This window comes from Myotis davidii, unplaced genomic scaffold, assembly GCF_000327345.1.
Source record: "Myotis davidii unplaced genomic scaffold, ASM32734v1 scaffold482, whole genome shotgun sequence".
Classification (NCBI taxonomy): domain Eukaryota; kingdom Metazoa; phylum Chordata; class Mammalia; order Chiroptera; family Vespertilionidae; genus Myotis; species Myotis davidii.
Genome location: NW_006293550.1, coordinates 1752831 through 1770596, shown reverse-complemented (window position 1 = coordinate 1770596; position 17766 = coordinate 1752831). Strand labels below are relative to the sequence as shown.

At 34.0% G+C, this 17766-nt stretch overlaps 1 protein-coding gene across 1 annotated transcript in view; it reads left to right on the top strand.

Annotated features, from left to right (window-relative positions):
* LOC107183680 (ephrin type-A receptor 3-like) overlaps positions 1–15025 on the top strand; it is a 116202-nt gene extending 101177 nt beyond the window's left edge. The window contains exons 3-5 of the mRNA XM_015566219.1: positions 3737–4397; positions 6361–6442; positions 14857–15025. Of these exons, the coding sequence (XP_015421705.1) occupies positions 3737–4397; positions 6361–6442; positions 14857–15025 (912 nt within the window). The remainder of the gene's footprint in view (positions 1–3736; positions 4398–6360; positions 6443–14856) is intronic.
* Positions 15026–17766: the final 2741 nt, after the last annotated feature.

The following is a 17766-nucleotide window of genomic DNA, read 5'->3' as shown; positions in this document are numbered from 1 at the left end:
TTTAGAAAGAATTTGAGCTCCTCCTAGTTCAGTATTCCCTTCTGCTGAAGACAACATTGCTGTTGGATACCCCTTGCAGAGATTTTCTTTAGGAATTAATACAATGAATAGAAAGAACCTTTGGACCAACCAATTCTATATGGCACCTGTTTTCATTTTCCGAGTCTTCCTTGAGACAGTGATTGCAGCAATAACATATCTATAATAATTTATGAACATTACATGTTAGTTCTTGGAGTAAGAAAATAGGGTAAATATGGACATTCTTAAAATTATATAGAGTAAGGTTTACAACAGTAGTTTTAATTAATGGTTTTTGCTTAGCTGCTGCTATTGTGAAAATGCTCATTTAGGGATTTTGTTTCTACTATCTTCAGTCCTTAGTAAATGCCAGAGTTAGTGACAATGTTTTTGCAAGTGGTCTGAGATGGCAAGCCACTATCACTTACAGGCAATTTGGTCTTCATTACAAATTAATGAAGTGATAATTGCTCTCTGCAACCTTTTACATTCAAAGTATTGTGGTGCTGTTTGTATTATCTTTCTGAGATTTATACCTCTGCATTCAAGGACTTGTGATAGCTTGCTGAATTAGTATTGAGAGGAAAATTATTAAACCAGAGTGAAAGCTCCATAATTAAAATAATAGTTTACATCAAATTATGAAAATTTCTCTATAATTTCTTCTTTGTTTCATGTCTAGTAAAAATGCTGCTCATACATAGCAGAAGAAATTTGCAATCGATTCATCAGTCAAAGTACAAACTCCTATTTATTCTGAAAAGGAAACCTTGACCGAAAATTTTTAAGTTAATTGGTTTATTTTAAAATAATGATGTCCATGATCTAACTTTCTTTAAAATGTCCACAGAAAACATTTACTCTCTGGGGGTTTTGTTGGCTCTGTCTTTATAGTGCCTTTGGAGAGCCAATGTGATGACCATAGAGGTGATTCCACATCATGATGACCTTTCAACAACAGAGTATCAGAGTTATGGGGAACACCAACTCTGTTCACTCTTTTTCTTTCATTCTTCTTTTCTTATAACTTTTTAATACTCACCTGAAGATACACTTATTAATTTTAGAGAGGGGGGAGAGAGGGAGAATTTAAGAGAGAACATTGATTGGTTGCCTTCCATACTGAGGATCAAACCCACAACCTAGGCATGTGATTTGCCTGGGAATCAAACCAGCAACCCTTCCTTATGCAGTTCGATGTGCTAACCAACTGAGCCACACCAGTCAAGCTTTTTTTTCATTTTTCTGGTACTAAAGATATACATTAATTTTGCTTAACATATGACAATACTATTATAAGCATCTCAGTGTAAAATCCTGAGGATTGAGACTCTCATGCACAGTTTTCTTCTTAAAATTTCATAGAGTGGATGGTGAGGAATGGTGTATTGTTGATTAGTAAAAGCACAGTGTGAATATTTTATTTTCTTATATTAAGATAATAGTATAAACGTGTCTTATATGTTAATTCTAAGGTTTTCTAAAATAGTCCAAATTTGTTTCTTTGTTGGACCTAAGTCAAAACAATTTTATCTCCAGAAAATTCATGCCTTTTTTATATTTTAGATCTTGAATGATTGAGATTATTAAACTAAGTAGTGCTTTTTAAGTTTTTTGTTTTTGTTTATTTTTAGTTTTGTAGGAGAGGTAAGGAGAATAAGAATTATTTTAGCTGTATTAATGGTGGTCCACAAATTACTTTTGTTAATTTAAACACCCTAATGCAAATAATTTATTTTTCTAATTAGGTCAAAGGCCAAATAAATGTCAGATTTATTTTCTTGTGGTTATCATCAATTTCATCTTATTTTGTGACTAGAAGTTATGGCTTGAAATTAATTTCTATGTGTTTTTAATAAATACATATAAAAAATTTTAATACACCTTAAGTGCCATTGATTTTGTTTAAAGGTAGGTAAACTTGCCATTCCCTTAATGGAGAAAAACTTATAATACATTTATATAGGGGTTCACAAGGACTGTGTTTGTTTATTTATTTAAAAGTTAAGATATATTATCTATTAAGAACCTTATATGTGTTACTTTCTTGAATTATTTCTACATGTATTATAAGAAAAAAAAATGTATGCACCTTTCGAAAGGTGAAGTTTTATGTTGCATACTGCCGAGGATATGACGAGGTCTAAAATTTAGCAAAGGCAATGAAGCAAAACTTAACTTACCTTAACATGTTTTATGAATTAAATATGGTATTTAATAAGGGTTATATAATGCATTGTTATGTAATAAGCATTAGTGAGGTATGGAAGGCATCAAGGAGAAAAGAGCACAATCCAGTTGGGGTAATACCATACACAAAATAAAGATCAAATGTATATTTAAAAACAGTGAAAGAGTTCATTTTGATGAGAAGATGGTATGTGCATAATGAAAAATAATTCACTAATCTCAATTCAGACTTCTAGCAAGATCTAAATGTAGGTTAGCACCAATTTTTGGAAAAACAGAAATGTCAAACCAGAGTTATGCATAGGTAACGGGGAGCCTTTGAATTCAAGAATGTCATGGTAAAAATTGTGCTTTCTGGGCAGCAGTAGGCAAAACTGTTATAATCATGGAGTTGTAAGTAACACAAACTATCTGATGCCAACTTAAAAGCTTCTCAAAACCTGCTCTGAGGATCGGAGAGTCAGGGCTTCAGTGCTCTAAAAAGGCTCAAACATTTTAAGTGTTCTTACAATAAAAAACACTTGTATTAGGGTAACCCTAACTGCTATAACAGCAACAACTCAAATTGCCATTTATTTTTTTCTTGTGTAAAATTAAATGTGAGTAAAAGATATTAAGAATTAAAATGTTTACTACCTAAATGTTTACTATCTTTTGTTCTCTGTGCATAGCTATTTTAGCTTTTATTTTGGGTCAAGAAGAATGGATGCTTATAGTTTTACTTCAAGTTTTCTTTCATAGTCCACCATGACTATATTAAAAATGTCATACATGAAGACACATGTGGTCATAGCATCATTTAGATTTACTTTGGTTTTCCATGTACTGATTTTACCAAAATTTGGCCAAAATTGGGAGAAGATTCATTTAGGCAGTCATATTTTTTCATTCTTTTTAATAACAAAAACAAAAATCCAAAAACATACAATAAAACCATTTTATAGTGTTATTGAAGATGCCTGAGTTGAGCGTTTTGTTTGTTTTACTATATTTTTATTGATTTAAGAGAGCTAAGGGAGAGGGAGAGGGAGATAGAAACATCAATAATGAGAAAGAATCATTTATTGGCTGCCTCCTGCATGCTCCACACTGGGAATCCAGCTGGCAACCCAGGGATATGGCCTGGCCAGGAATTGAACAATGACCTTCTGGTTCAGAGGTGAATGCTTAGCCACTGAGCCATGCTGGTCTGACTGAGTTGAGGTTTTAATGCTGGAATATTTTGTGATCTAATCAAATGCTAAGCAACATTTTCCCTAAATGTCCCATGAACTTTAATGCAATTCACATGCATTCATCAAAATTGTAAATTATTTGTGTCCATGGATTCAGAGAACCTTGCAAATAAAAAATCAAGAATGTTATGGTGTTGCTACATCATGACCTTTAATGAGCAACACTGAAGTTTCAGCTTATTTACTTTGCATTTTCTGTGACACCATTAGCACCCTCATCTCGTTTATTATTTATTCATTATTCTTAATTTATTAATTGCCTCTTTTTTGTTTCTCCTCTGATTCTTCAGTGGGAAGAAATCAGTGGCGTTGATGAGCATTACACACCCATCAGGACTTACCAGGTGTGCAATGTAATGGAACATAGTCAAAATAATTGGCTGAGGACCAACTGGGTCCCCAGGAACTCAGCTCAGAAGATCTATGTGGAACTCAAGTTCACTCTACGAGACTGTAATAGCATCCCGTTCGTTTTGGGAACCTGCAAGGAGACTTTCAACCTGTACTACATGGAGTCCGATGATGATCATGGGGTCAAGTTCCGAGAGCATCAGTTTACAAAGATTGACACCATTGCAGCTGATGAAAGTTTCACGCAAATGGATCTTGGGGACCGTATTCTTAAACTCAACACTGAAGTTAGAGAAGTAGGCCCTGTCAACAAAAAGGGATTTTATTTGGCTTTTCAAGATGTTGGAGCTTGTGTTGCCTTGGTGTCCGTGAGAGTGTACTTCAAAAAGTGCCCATTCATAGTGAAGAATCTGGCCATGTTTCCAGACACAGTACCGATGGATTCTCAATCCCTGGTGGAGGTTAGAGGTTCTTGTGTTAACAATTCAAAGGAGGATGATCCTCCTAGGATGTACTGCAGTACAGAAGGTGAATGGCTTGTACCCATCGGCAAGTGCTCATGCAATGCTGGCTATGAAGAGAGGGGTTTTATGTGCCAAGGTAAGTCCTCTCCATTTTCCTTAAAGTGGTATTTCTCACCTGCGAGTTTATCGTAGAGTAATTGAAACAAATTAACTAAACCTATGCTCACTTGGCAGCCAAACATGCCTTAAATAGAACAGAGTCTATATATAGACTAAGTTTATTCCACTTGATGTGTTGATTCTTCATTTATTTTAGAAATATTAACATGTTTGAGCATGTGGTGCTGGCGTATACCCCACTAGAGTTGTAACTCCTGCTATTTTTAAGTTTTCCCTGCTATTTAATGACTATGGAAATGAAACTCTAAGAAAAAAATAATCCCCTGTCATTTTCATGTTGAAAGAAGAAACATCATTGATACTCGGGCAGGTAAGTTAACTCTAAGAGAATTAGAATGTGTGCTGACTAGGTTTGCGCTTTTATGTCTCATAGTAGAATGTATTATATTGCTATACAATTAGTCTTTTATACATTAAAATTTTAAATGTAGAAATGCATAGGAATGCTTAACTACCTAGTCTGTAGAATCTAATCTGTTTTAACACTTTTGTTTCCTATTACATTATGCCAAAGAAGTTGAGTTTGGTATTATTCTTAAGGCCATTAAGTAAACCTCAAGTCCAAAGGGAAGAAATTATTATACTTTATATATAAATTTACCTTTCTAACAATCTGAATGGAACATAGCATTTTGCTTTTGACTACAGATATAGTTTATAGAAAAAATTTTAATGAGAACAAATGGTACATTCTAGCCTCATACTTCTTGGTATTATTTAGATCCTTGGCAATCACCATTTGAATACTGTTACTAAGTATAGTTTTGAAAGTTCTAAACTTGAAACAACATACTAGCTACTGCTTGCTTATATACATGAGCAGAGGGAACACTCAATAGCTTCATTATCCACTTGAATTGTGTTTTATTATCATAGTATTATTTGTGATATATGATGTTTGTGAGATTAATTTTAAATGAAATGATTAAGACCTAGCTGAAGAGGAATTAAATATTCTCTAATTTCTCACCGTCACTAATTTCATCCCTATGGAACCAATCTCTGATACTCATACCAGGAGAGGAATCATGTGTCTCCATTTTAATAATATGTATCAATTTAAACAAAGATATCTCATAAATTATTACATCCAACAAGAAATCTAATCATTAGATGTTTGGATTTTAAATAATTTTATATAGTGCTTTATATCTCAAAAAGAATTAAAAGAAATAGAAAAATAAGTATCAGTGAGATAAATAGAATCACATAAAAGTGATAATAGAAATAAAGGATTCAAATTATCAGCCCATTACACATACTGACTTGAAGACAACTTTAGAAGAATATTTTTTAAAAAGAACAATGTTAAGTGGTATTCAGAAAGTTCACAATAAATTCAGAATTGCTATTATTTTACTAACTGCATCTTAATTTACCGAACCACTTTTTTAAAAGTTACTACGCTATTCAGTGATGTTCCATGTCAAATTATTCCTAGAGAACACATTAATTTAGGTTTTACATCCTTGAATTGTGTACTTTATTATATTGAAGGACATCACAGCACCTCTTTGATATAAAAAATGCTATATTGTTACAGACTTTCTCGACGTTTATAAATACTAGTATTAGAATAAGACATGCATATGCTTATATACAAACTATTCTAAGAAAATATATTGGAGATAAAGCAACAACAATAATTTTAGTAGAAGGGAAGATGATGTGTGAAATGGGATGTGACTGGAATTTAAAAAGGGATGATTTTTCAGTCATGTGATTTGAAGGTGGAGCATAGACTTACAGTTATTTGTTGACATTTGCTAATTTATCAAGTTCTCAACACCTTGATTCTGTAATTGGGTAGGCCAGGTTGGCTTGAGGCTTGCAATTTTGCTATTGTTGTCAGTGATGGTGCTGGTGTTTGTTATGGTTTCCTTTCTTAATTTTTAATTTTATGGTTGGTTTTTAATAAGATTGTGGGCTGGTCAGAAGAGATGGCTATGACTTGCACAAATCAGTGTTTGATCACAAGTACTTCAGGCACACAGAGACATGGTAATGCTTCAAAAAGGTAAACATGACAAAATAGCTAAACATGTGTTTCATTGGTTGTTTATTTTGTTGTTTTTTGTTTACAAAAAATCATGTCACTCTTTTGAAAAGTAATCATAGGCTTTTAATTGACTAAAACAGAAGAAAATTAGACTACCTTCACTTTATTTCAACAACTTTAATGAGAATGTACTTCATTCCAAGCACTGTAGTAACAATTCAGACTTTTTAAACATTCATTAAGCACTTAGGAGATGCCAGACACTGTGCTGACTTGTTAAGTAATATTTATGAGTTACTTCATTTTTCCTTTGAAATTACCTATTGATACATACTGTTATTATCTCCATTTTTAAATGAGAACAAAGCTTTGGTAGTTTAAATGTCTTGCCTTAAGTTCCTTAATAAGTGAGTGTGAGAGTTGAGATCTGAAATTAGGCAGTCTGATCCCAAGGTCTGCAGTCCCAACCTCAACCCACAAGCTTTCCTATGATTCAGTCCAGTGGTGACAGAGATTAGGAAACCCCAGGACACAAATTCCACTGGAGTTACAGTTCTGTATATTGAAGGATGAGTAGGGCCGCAAAAAGTTGGCACAAAGTAACTAAGGATCTGTGAATATAAGGTTTATTTATTTCAGTATATTTCCCAGATTTTTCTGTTTCTAGATTTTTAAGAAAGAAGAATTGCTAGCCAAAATGCCATATTATGGGAAAATGAGGTTTGGCTTAAGTTAGTAAAATCTGGATATGTGGATTGTCATGCACTTTAGATATGCATAAAATATTTGCCAAATTTAACTCAATAAGTGTTTTTGACCATCTATTAATACAAATTAATAATGTGCCAGGCATAGGGGAAACATGGATAAGTAAGTCATTTTATCTACCTTCTAGGAGCTCACAATCTATTATGAAAGGCAGATACATAAGTGGATAATTTTAGTGCAAGACAGACCAATAAATCCTCTTTCAGGGGTACAGAGGTGCTTTGGTTAATAGGGAAACAAGATATTAATTTTGAGTATTTCAAAATTATTAACGGAAATTGTTTATTTATAATGAGAAGCCTTTGCATTGAGATTTCAGACCCTTTACTATTGTGTTTAGAAAATTTTGGGGTAAAGTGAAAGAGCTAATCACCTTACACAGCTTATACATTTCAGAAGTTGAGTTTTATAATTTGTTTATTGAGTCATTATCTCAAAATGTGGAAAATTCCCATTAGAATTTTGGCTATTCCACACGGAGGCCTTACAGAGGGTTTACATTTCATAACATAGTTATTTTATGACATCAAATGAAATATTTTGAATTATCTGTCTCACAGATGTTGGGACAGTTATTAAATTATGAAAACGTGACAATCTTTGTTTGATTGGAAAATTATATTGATAAAAATATTTTGTTTTCAAAAAACTCATCCATTACTTTCAGAGCTATAAGAAAAACCAAAATTGTCTTTGTATAGGACTATAGTTCTAACTAAGGTGTTATCTACTCTCATACATAATGCAAACTTTCACAATAGCCCACTTATTCCTAAAATGAGAAAAAGTAAAATCATATGGTATTTGTCTTTCCCTGGCTGGCTTATTTCATTTAGCATAATGCTCTCCAGACCCATCCATTCTGTCCCCAAAAGTAAGATTTCTTTCTTCTTTTCTTTCTTTCTTTCTTTTTTTTTTTTTTACAGAAAAGTAGTATCCCATTGTGTACTCGTACTATAGCTTTTTTATCCACTCATCTGATGGCCACTTAGGCTCCTTTCACATCGTGGCTATTGCAAATAACACTGCAATAAACACAGGGGTGTATATATTATTTTGAATTAGTGTTTCAGGTTTCTTTGTATATATAACCAAAAATGGAATTGTTGAGTCACAAGGTGGTTCCATTTTTAATTTTTTGAAGAAACTCCATACTGTTTTCTATAGTGGCTGCACCAATGCAAGAGGGTTCCCTTTTCTCCACATACTTGCCAGCACTTGTTGTTTGTTGATTTATTCATGATAGCCATTCTGACAGGTCTGAGGTCAATCTAATGAACAAAATAAACAAAGCAACAAAATAGAAACAGACTCATAGAAAAACTACAGACAGACAGTTGTCAGAGAAGAAGGGGGTATGGGACTGAGTGAAAAAGGTGAAAGGATTAAGCAAAAAATCCAAACAAACACACACAAAAAAATCTCATAGACACAGACAACAGCATGATGATTTCCAAGGGGAAAGAAGATAAAAGGGGATAAATGGTGACAGAAGGAGACTTGATTTGGGGCGGGGAACACTAATACAATAAACAGATAATGTATTGTAGAATTGTGCATGTTAAACCTATATAATTTTTAACCAATGTAACACCAATAAATTATAAAAATAAAAAGTTTAAATGAGAAAAAGTAGATGAAAGTATCCTTTAATCATTTATTCAGTTATTGAACAGTTATTGAACCTCTAATATGTGCTAAATCCTATTAGACATTAGCAAAGGAAGATGAACATTATGACTGCTAAGTTATTTTGATTGTTTAAAAGTATGAGGTTGTGTGTGTGTGTGTGTGTGTGTGCACGCACGCACGTGTGTGCACATATAAGTGAATATGTGTCTTAAAATGTAAAATGTTTTGGTCTCTGTCTCCAAAGGAACACAGATTTTTAGCTGAATTATAAACAGAGCTAAGTTAATAATAGACTGAAGCAAAGGCATTAGTATTGCTGCGGAAGGAGATATTGATAAGGGAGGATATGAGTATGGGAAATTAACATTTTCTGCAATAAATGCTTTATGTTGCTGGCCTCTTTTCTTTGCCACTGAAGAAACATGAGATCCTAAGAGTAGAAAATGCAGCTTTCTCCTTCAAGGATCGGTTGGAGGAAGAATACTGGGGAGCAATGAAAGGCATATGGGTAAGGAATTACTCAGGAACTGTGTGCTAAGCAAACTCAAAACACAGAAAAAGGCAGCTCCAAGAAAGTAAAAAGTACTTATTATGATAAATTTGGTAAGGTAGAAATGCACATTAAAAAAAAAACTACACAAGCTTAAACATATAATGGGGTATTATAAAATTATTAAGAAAAATAAGAATTCATACATCAGACTTGGTTTGAGAGTGCGAGAAGCACTTTCTTTAATATATAATTTTAAAATATGGGTTTTGTTTAAAAAAGTCATTTCTCAACTTAATGATAGAGTAAGAAATTGTGGTATCTCTTAATTTACTCTGTGTGTGGCTCAAACCTCATTTAGGTCATGTTTCTGGGATCTGGGCAAACTTTCTGGATGTTGAGAAAGTAGTCAATTTCAGGTTGAGTTGTTTTTATAAGATGTCAATAAACATGCTTTAAAAATATAACATTAAAAATTAAAATTATAAACCTAAATCATTTGCTATTTGCTTTCATTCATTGACTATCTTGTTTTATGTGATTTATTTCATTTAGGAAATTCATCATACTTCTTACATTCCATCATAACTCTTTTCACTTTTTAGGATTGGAGGTTTGGGAGAATTTTATATTAATTCCAAGGGAACCTCATGATCCTTGTTATTTTTTTATCCTGGCTAATGAATTATATTATCTGCTTTGATTCAGTTTGAAGAGAAGAAATGAGAATGCTAATGGCTTTTTATATAGTCAATTAATTACATTCGAGGCAGATACCAGGAGGTTACTATAAATATTCCTGCTCCTACAAACTTTGTTTAGACTTAATGTACCAAGTACCTTATTAATGTCACTGAAGAATCTGTTGCTCTGTGTTTTATCTCTATGCATTCATCGTGGAATGCTAACTTTCTTCCTTGTTCTTGTACATTAGCAGCTTTATAGAAAAGTGTGTTTGATGTGATGTATCAAGGCATGGAGACTTGTTGAGGATTATTTGTAATTATGTTTGTTTCACCTAAGTCTTAACAATACCAACTCTTACTCTCCACTTACTTCTGTGTCAATTCAGAAACTGTCTTAAAGGAGTTGTCAAGGTTTCCATAACAGAAAGGTTCTTCTTGCTTTGACAGAGGAGCTAGAGAAAATGAAACATCTCAGTAGAAATTTCTTAGCACCTACTGAGTCGATGTGCACCTTCTAAAACTGCAAGGTGTTCTTTTGTTGTAATGAATTCAGAAGTAGTTCTTTCCAGTTGTTTTAAGACGGGAAGTTTCTTGTCTTTTTGTTGGAACATTGTCCTTAGAACCTGGTAGAGTATAATTAAGTTCTCAATTAGACAATTACTGAGTGAATAAATACTGGGGTATTTCTGTGCCAACTATGTATTCTTACAATGTAAGTTCTGGAGAGAACATTCTTTATATTATTTATCTTTGAAGTCACGAGACCGTTTAGAAAGACTTGCACATGAAGATGTTCATGTTTGCAATTTGAAACAAATGCAATTGTTATATCACATTCAGTTGCAACAATTAAAGATTAGATTTATCTGAATTATCATTATAGTGATAATATATGGAGTAAAGTAATAATATTGCATATGGCTGAGAGAATACTTTTTCTTTTATAAATTTCTGATGAATATTCTTTTTCTGACCTGAAAAAAGCAGTTATCACAAGTTTCATACTTATAGTGAGAAAGATCTGTTTATGAAGATGCTGAATTTTCTCCCTTAACTTTATATATTTAGTTCTTAATGTATGGATTCATCTTTTAATGACTGCACTGTAATGATCAGGTTTCTTACCTTGAATTACAAAAATGTTATTCGTTTTTCTTGAGTTTAAAACCACAGTCCTTTATTCTCACTCTGCCTTTAACACTTACACAGCCATGACTTTTCAAACAAATCAATCATTTCAATAAAAATATGCCACTTATAAGCAATAATCTAAATAACTTTGAAATGAATTAAACAGATATGCTATGACAACTTACTAATAACTATAAAACCTCTGATTTATACAAGTTTCTGTCTTCTCACCAATTTAGATAATAAGTAATGGAAACATTAATATAGCGCAGAAGTCTGCCAAGATAGTTCCCAAATTTGTTTTTATTTTGTTGTTCAGCTTAATGTTTTTATTTTGTTGTTCAGCTTAATGTTTTAATGCTTGGGCTCAAGAGTTCCAAGAATGCTACTGATCAAGTGTGTGGCTCACCAGTTTAAACCTCAGTTGTCTCACTCACAAACTTTACCCTTTAGAATTGCCAACCGATGTGTTTCTTTCCCAGTGTAGAGTGTCTAGCACTGGATGAAAGGTATTTTAACCTCATTGTTATCGTCTGTGATCAGCATTCTTGAATATATTGCCTTTCCTGCTTTCTTATTTTAATCTGTATTGAAACCCTTAGATATAACACCCTTTTAATAGTCTGTATATTACCCCAAATCTTAGACTTTAGAGATAACTTGAGGGAGAGAAAATAATCTTACAATGAATTTATATAATTATGTATTTATGACTTCATCACTGGCTGTCCACCTTCTTTCAAACAGGATTCTTCCTCCCATAGCCCAGGATATTTCACTTTTAGTTCCATTAAACCTCTAATCTATTCAATCATAGATGGTATTTTTTCTATTCTCTTATATTTAGCTTTTATTTTTCTCCTTCTTCTTCTAAACAATTCTTGATTTTTCCCACCTGGCATATGTCTCAGTTGCTTATTGTTTCTAGGATGGGTCTTTCCATTGTTTTTTCAAAAGCAGCCTTGAATTTTTATATGGACATTTTTACTTGTATACCCAGAAAGATATTCAGGTTTCAGCTGATTTAAGAAAATATAGGTTAGGAAACAAGCAAACAATAGTAGCAAAATAAAATAAAAATGTTACATTTCAATAACATTAAATCTTGAATTATTTCATACTGTGATCTGTTCTAACATTCATTGTAAAAAAAAGACTAGATTAGCCCTGACCAGTTTTGCTCAGTGGATAGAGCGTGGGCGTGCAGACTGAAAGGCCCCGGGTTCGATTCTGGCCAAGGGCATGTGCCGTGGTTGCGGGCACATCCTCGGTGGGAGGTGTGCAAGAGGCAGCTGATTGATGTTTCTCTCTCATCGATGTTTCTAACTCTCTGTCCCTCTCTCTTCCTCTCTGTGAAAAATCAATAAAATATATTTGTAAAAAAGACTAGATTACATAGTTGGAGAGGATATAACAATAAATAATATGCTTACCTTGTAGAAATTATGTGAATCAAAAATAAGTAATCAAGTAAGTAAATTATTTGTCCAGCCATTTTACTTGACTCTGTGTAGTGCTAACTATATCTATTTGACTTATTTCAGGTATTTATTATGCATAGTTGAGAATCACCCAAATACTAAAAACGGGCAACAGGGAGAACAATATAAATTGTATGAAGTAAAAGCCAAATGTGCTAGCATGAATTACTATGTGATATTACCGGATAATTTCAATCAAATTACTTGGATGAACTGTCTAAACAGTAATTAAATAAAAACTTGTTTCAAATATGAAAAAGAGAGGGAGCATATTTTGTTTGTGACTTGTTTAACTATGTAGTTTATCTTTGAGTCTGTATAAAAACAAACAGTATAAATTTGAACCATGGATTTGCATCTTTAAGATACTAGGAAGAAATGCAAATTCTTTGCTCTGTGTATACTAAAAATCAGACTATTTTGAGCAGTTAGAGACAATTTAATTGCAAACATATTTAGGAGAGATATGCCTGTCCTTAAATTTAGGGAGTAGAACAAATTCCTATCCAACCATTAAATACCTCCTAATGAATAAGAACAAGTTAAATGATCAGCAATGAACCACCATAAAAGACCTTAAAAATCACAGGCAGTTTTATAAATGTTAGTAACATTCTAACACAGAATTACAGCTAAATAAGAATTACAGTGTTTTAGTAAAATAGTATTCTTGTACCTTGTATGGGTTAATTTAGTTATATAACATTATTAATTCTGTTGTTTGAAGAAGGGAAAACAGTATGAGATTTTCTCTTTAAGAGGTATTTTACTAGTCTTTATCATAACCCAGAAGACCATTTTATGGGTCAGTCTTAAGGTATTTTCCTAAGGTTATAGCCTAGTTTACAGTCAGCCCTTATCAAATAGCTGTAGGGTATCTGCTTTTGAGATACCACATTCTTTTTTCCTACATCACTCTGTTGTATGAACTTTTAGAGGCTTTGCCTGGTTTGGTCCAAATAATAATTTAGGTAACCCCTACATGCCAAATGTATAGTCTTTAGAGAACACAAATAATTTGCCCCCTGAATCATTTATTTGTTTAAGGGTCTGCCTGTGGCAAAATATGAATCAAACTCTCCAGGACAGAATTCACTGAGCGAATTTAAGACATGGGGCGGGGGCTGGGGGGAGGACTTCCAATTCCTGAAAGAAAAATAGTTCTGATTTTACTCGCACGCAAGTATTATTTGTTGTTTCATTTTCAGCCTCATTTTCAAAGGTAGTCCAGAACATTGTTCTGTATACCATTTACTAAGGATCTATTAATGTAAACTCATCTGAAAAGTGATTTAAATTTTCAAGAAAAAGCCACATTTCTTTGTGAGAGAGGGAATACTGGTTATTTTGAATATATAAAAATTATACTGAATTTGACATCTTAATAAATAACACCTTATCCTATAACTCATGGATCTGCCATCATAAATTACTGTCAAGTCCAGTAAGACTCTACAGGAAGTCTTGAAATTTCATTTCAATTTTTATTTCTTTAACTTTGACTACTTTGGGGTTTATGTGGACAGTCATTTTTTGTTCTGCTTTGCTGCATGCCATTTCATTAAACACATTTTAAAAACACCTTATATATTATATAATCTATGGCTTTTGTAAATAATATTATTCATCTTTGATTTTTCAACTATACTTTTTCTTTCTAGCTATTAAGATCTTAGCAAACTTCCACATTTTAAAATTTAGAGAATACAATATAATTTTTTTCAGAATGCATGTAACAATTCTGAAGAGGTTATTGATATCTTATTAAAATTTTCAATTATTTGTCTTATTGTTTTAGCCGTCCCCTCCCAGAGGAGGAGAAATCAAACCCTATGCAAAATAAACTGAGGACTGGGTCTTTCCCCCAGCCTGAGAGTCTTAGATTCTGTGAAATGCATTGGTGAAAGTTTCAGAGTGATTGCTTTGCCAGTGCAGCTTCATCGAGCACTTTCCACCTTCTTTCCTGTGATTTCTGCCCCCACCTAGGCCTGCGTTTGGAGTTTTGACAATCCCTTATTAGTTCCAGAGTAGAACTTATAAAAGCTAATAAGAGTTTATGTTACAACTTTGACAGCTGGCACTAAACTTTAATGGAAAACAATTGTAGGGAGAAGTGTAAGTTTTGATAATATTTGATGAAAGTGCTCTTAAAGTGAGAGCCATTTTAAAAGAATCATGGCTAGAAAGACTGGATGTATGATCTGCTGCTGTCGCTTCTCATCCTCCAGGCTGCGGACAAGCATCTTGCTGGCAGACAGCTCTGTGGTCACTTATGGAGCAGAATCCGTGAGAGTGAAAATTCGGGTGTCATACACTTCGGTCACTTTTCTGATAGCCCTCTGCGATGTGTGGCTGCTGATTGTTCTTTCGAAACATGATCACGATGTGAATTTCTAATCACAGAGTTTTTCTGGGAGATGAGGGAGACCCGGGGATCCCAAGGGTGACTCAAGATCAGGAAAGTCATAAACTTCATATAATCAGCCGCAGATTTTTGTATTTTAAGTAGACAAATAAGAAGTAAGAATGATTTCTAATAGCAAAAGATCTGAGTGTAAATATTCCTGAATTCTCTCTTCAGTGGTTAGTTACACTGCTGCAAAGGTTAAACGTGGGTGCTGTAACTGAAAACAGCTGTTGCTTTTTGATATGAAAACTCACTTTCAACAAGACATAGCGTATATGCTATGGGATGAGGGGAGAGCATTCTTGAATTGGTGCATAAAGAACATGTAAAGTTTTGTGAAATTCAGAATCAAATCTGTATACGTAATTGGTTGGAAAGGAACATTTCTGCTTCTCTGGTATTTATCTGTATTTCAGAGACTTGGATCTATCTGCTGTTTTAATAGTGCTGCTATACTGAAGATGAGATATTTCATTCTATCAATCAGCATGTGTAAACATTTAATGACATACAGAATTGATTGATATGTTGAACTGGGGAGAAGGAAAGTACAATACTTTCTCCCAATTATCTTATATTCTAAAGGTGATATGAGCTGAATTTATGTTAAATACAAGCAAGCACAATATTCTTAAAAAAAAGAAGTGCTGCTGAAATGTGATAAACGGAGTTTTGAATCTCTATGCAGTTAGATACTCCATCATTGTTCATTGTTGGCAACAAAAATCTAATGAGTGTCTGCTATACTAAGTATCCACTGAACAAGAGAGAAAAAATTCCCTGCCCTCAAGGAACTTGGTGTTAATGTAAATATCAAGAAATTAAATGCTAATGCAAATGCTTTCAGTGTACCACCCATAGAATTGCAAAGCCTAGAGTAATCCCTGGCAAGATCGCCCCCAAAGGGTATTTGGCAATGTCTGAAGATATTTTTGTTGTAGACATTGAAAGAGGGGATTGCTACCGGCAATGAGTAGAGGCCAGAGCTGTTGCTAAATGTGCTGCAGTGCGCAGGGCGGCCTCCACAACAGAAAAGTCACCAAACATGCCAATGGTGTCTTGAGGGAGAAACCCTGATCTAAAATCACCCTTTTCTTTAAAAAAAAAAAATACTGTTTATTGTTTGATTTGAAAGAGAGAAAAACATCAATTTGTTGTTTTACTTATTTGTACATTCATTGGTTGATTCTTGTATGTGCCCTGACCAGGGATTGAACCCACAACCTTGGAATATTGGGAGGATGCTTTAACCAACAGAGCTGCCGGTCCAGGGCCTTAGAATCAGCCCTTCTTTGGTAGAGATATAAATTAAGGCAAAAAGGTCAATCTGGAACCCTGGCTCAAGCATCTTATGAGTGTACCTGAGTACTCATTCTTTCTGGGGCTGAGTTGGGAATGTCTATAAATTTTGAAGGCATGTGATGTCCTACTAGGTATTTAAACCAGGAGAAAGTGGCACATTTGTAAAAAGAACAAGCAAACCAAAATCAAAACAAAAAACAAACAAACAAAACTAAGATTCCTTTTCTGGAAGAAAGAATAAAGAGTTTAGGAATATTAACCTGAGGCTGGATGTTTGAAGGCTACTGTAAAAGAGGAAAAAATATTACTTGCAAAGAGCTGGGCAAAGTGATTGGCACTCAGTGGCTTGAATTTAACAGTGCCAGAATAGACAATGTGAAGAGAGTAGTAAAAGAGACAACAATGAAAAAACATTGGGAAACCAAGGGTGTTTCCTTATGCAAAGGGTTGGAACAGCTGCAGTGGAGTGAGTTCCCTTTTAGGGTACTCGGAAGTGCTGCCATGAGATCAAACCTGACATTTGACTGTTTTTTTCTGTAATGTGATACTAATGCAAAGATGGCAGGTAGATGCAGTTATATCACACGACATATTGTATTAATAGTCTTCGTATAAAAATGCCCGCGCTTCTAGTTTTATGACTGTTTCTTCTTTGAAAATCAGAGCAGCGCCTCAACATCAGCTGTTTCTTTTAAAAATAGCATTTCTGTCCTCTGACATGTAACTGAGCCTGGCATCTTGTTCAATCCTCCCAAGGACCTATGAGGAAGGTGCCATCATGTCCCATTTCCCATGAGGGGAAAGTAGAGACTTAGAGAATTTGGACAATTGTCTGATGTCAGTTAGTGAGTCACGAAACTGAACTTTTCAAAACAGAACTTTGAGTGCAGAGCACCTGTGTGTGACCAGCGTTCACCCAGCCTCTCCGGGGCAGGAGGGAACCAGAGGCCCACCAGCCTGTGCCTTCAGAGAAAGGCCCTCAGCGCAGGCCTGTCGTGTTCCCCATAAAAGTTCGCAGAATTATGTATCTTCCTACATCCAGCAAACAGGTATGCCCGTGCAACATACCTTTTCGATATGAAACTCAAAATTTTAGTTTTCCCTTTATATTCCCTTTGTGCTCTATGGTTCACCTTTAAAATATTTTATAGAAATTCATTCCATCTTAAATGGTGGGTGTTCTGCCTCGAGTATGATAAGTAATAAATACATTTGAAGTGCCATTTATTGATTGCCTAGTGTGTACCTAGTGATTAACGTACCACTTTACCCTCAACAAAACCCTTTCTGGGTGCTTTGTTATTTGTATTAATGGCCATAGTTTACCAGGGCAGGGCTAAGAGAGTATTAATTTGCCCTGTTTCACAATGCCAGGATGTAAATTAGGGAGTCTCTAATTCTGAACTCCAATCCTTCTATAACATTCTAA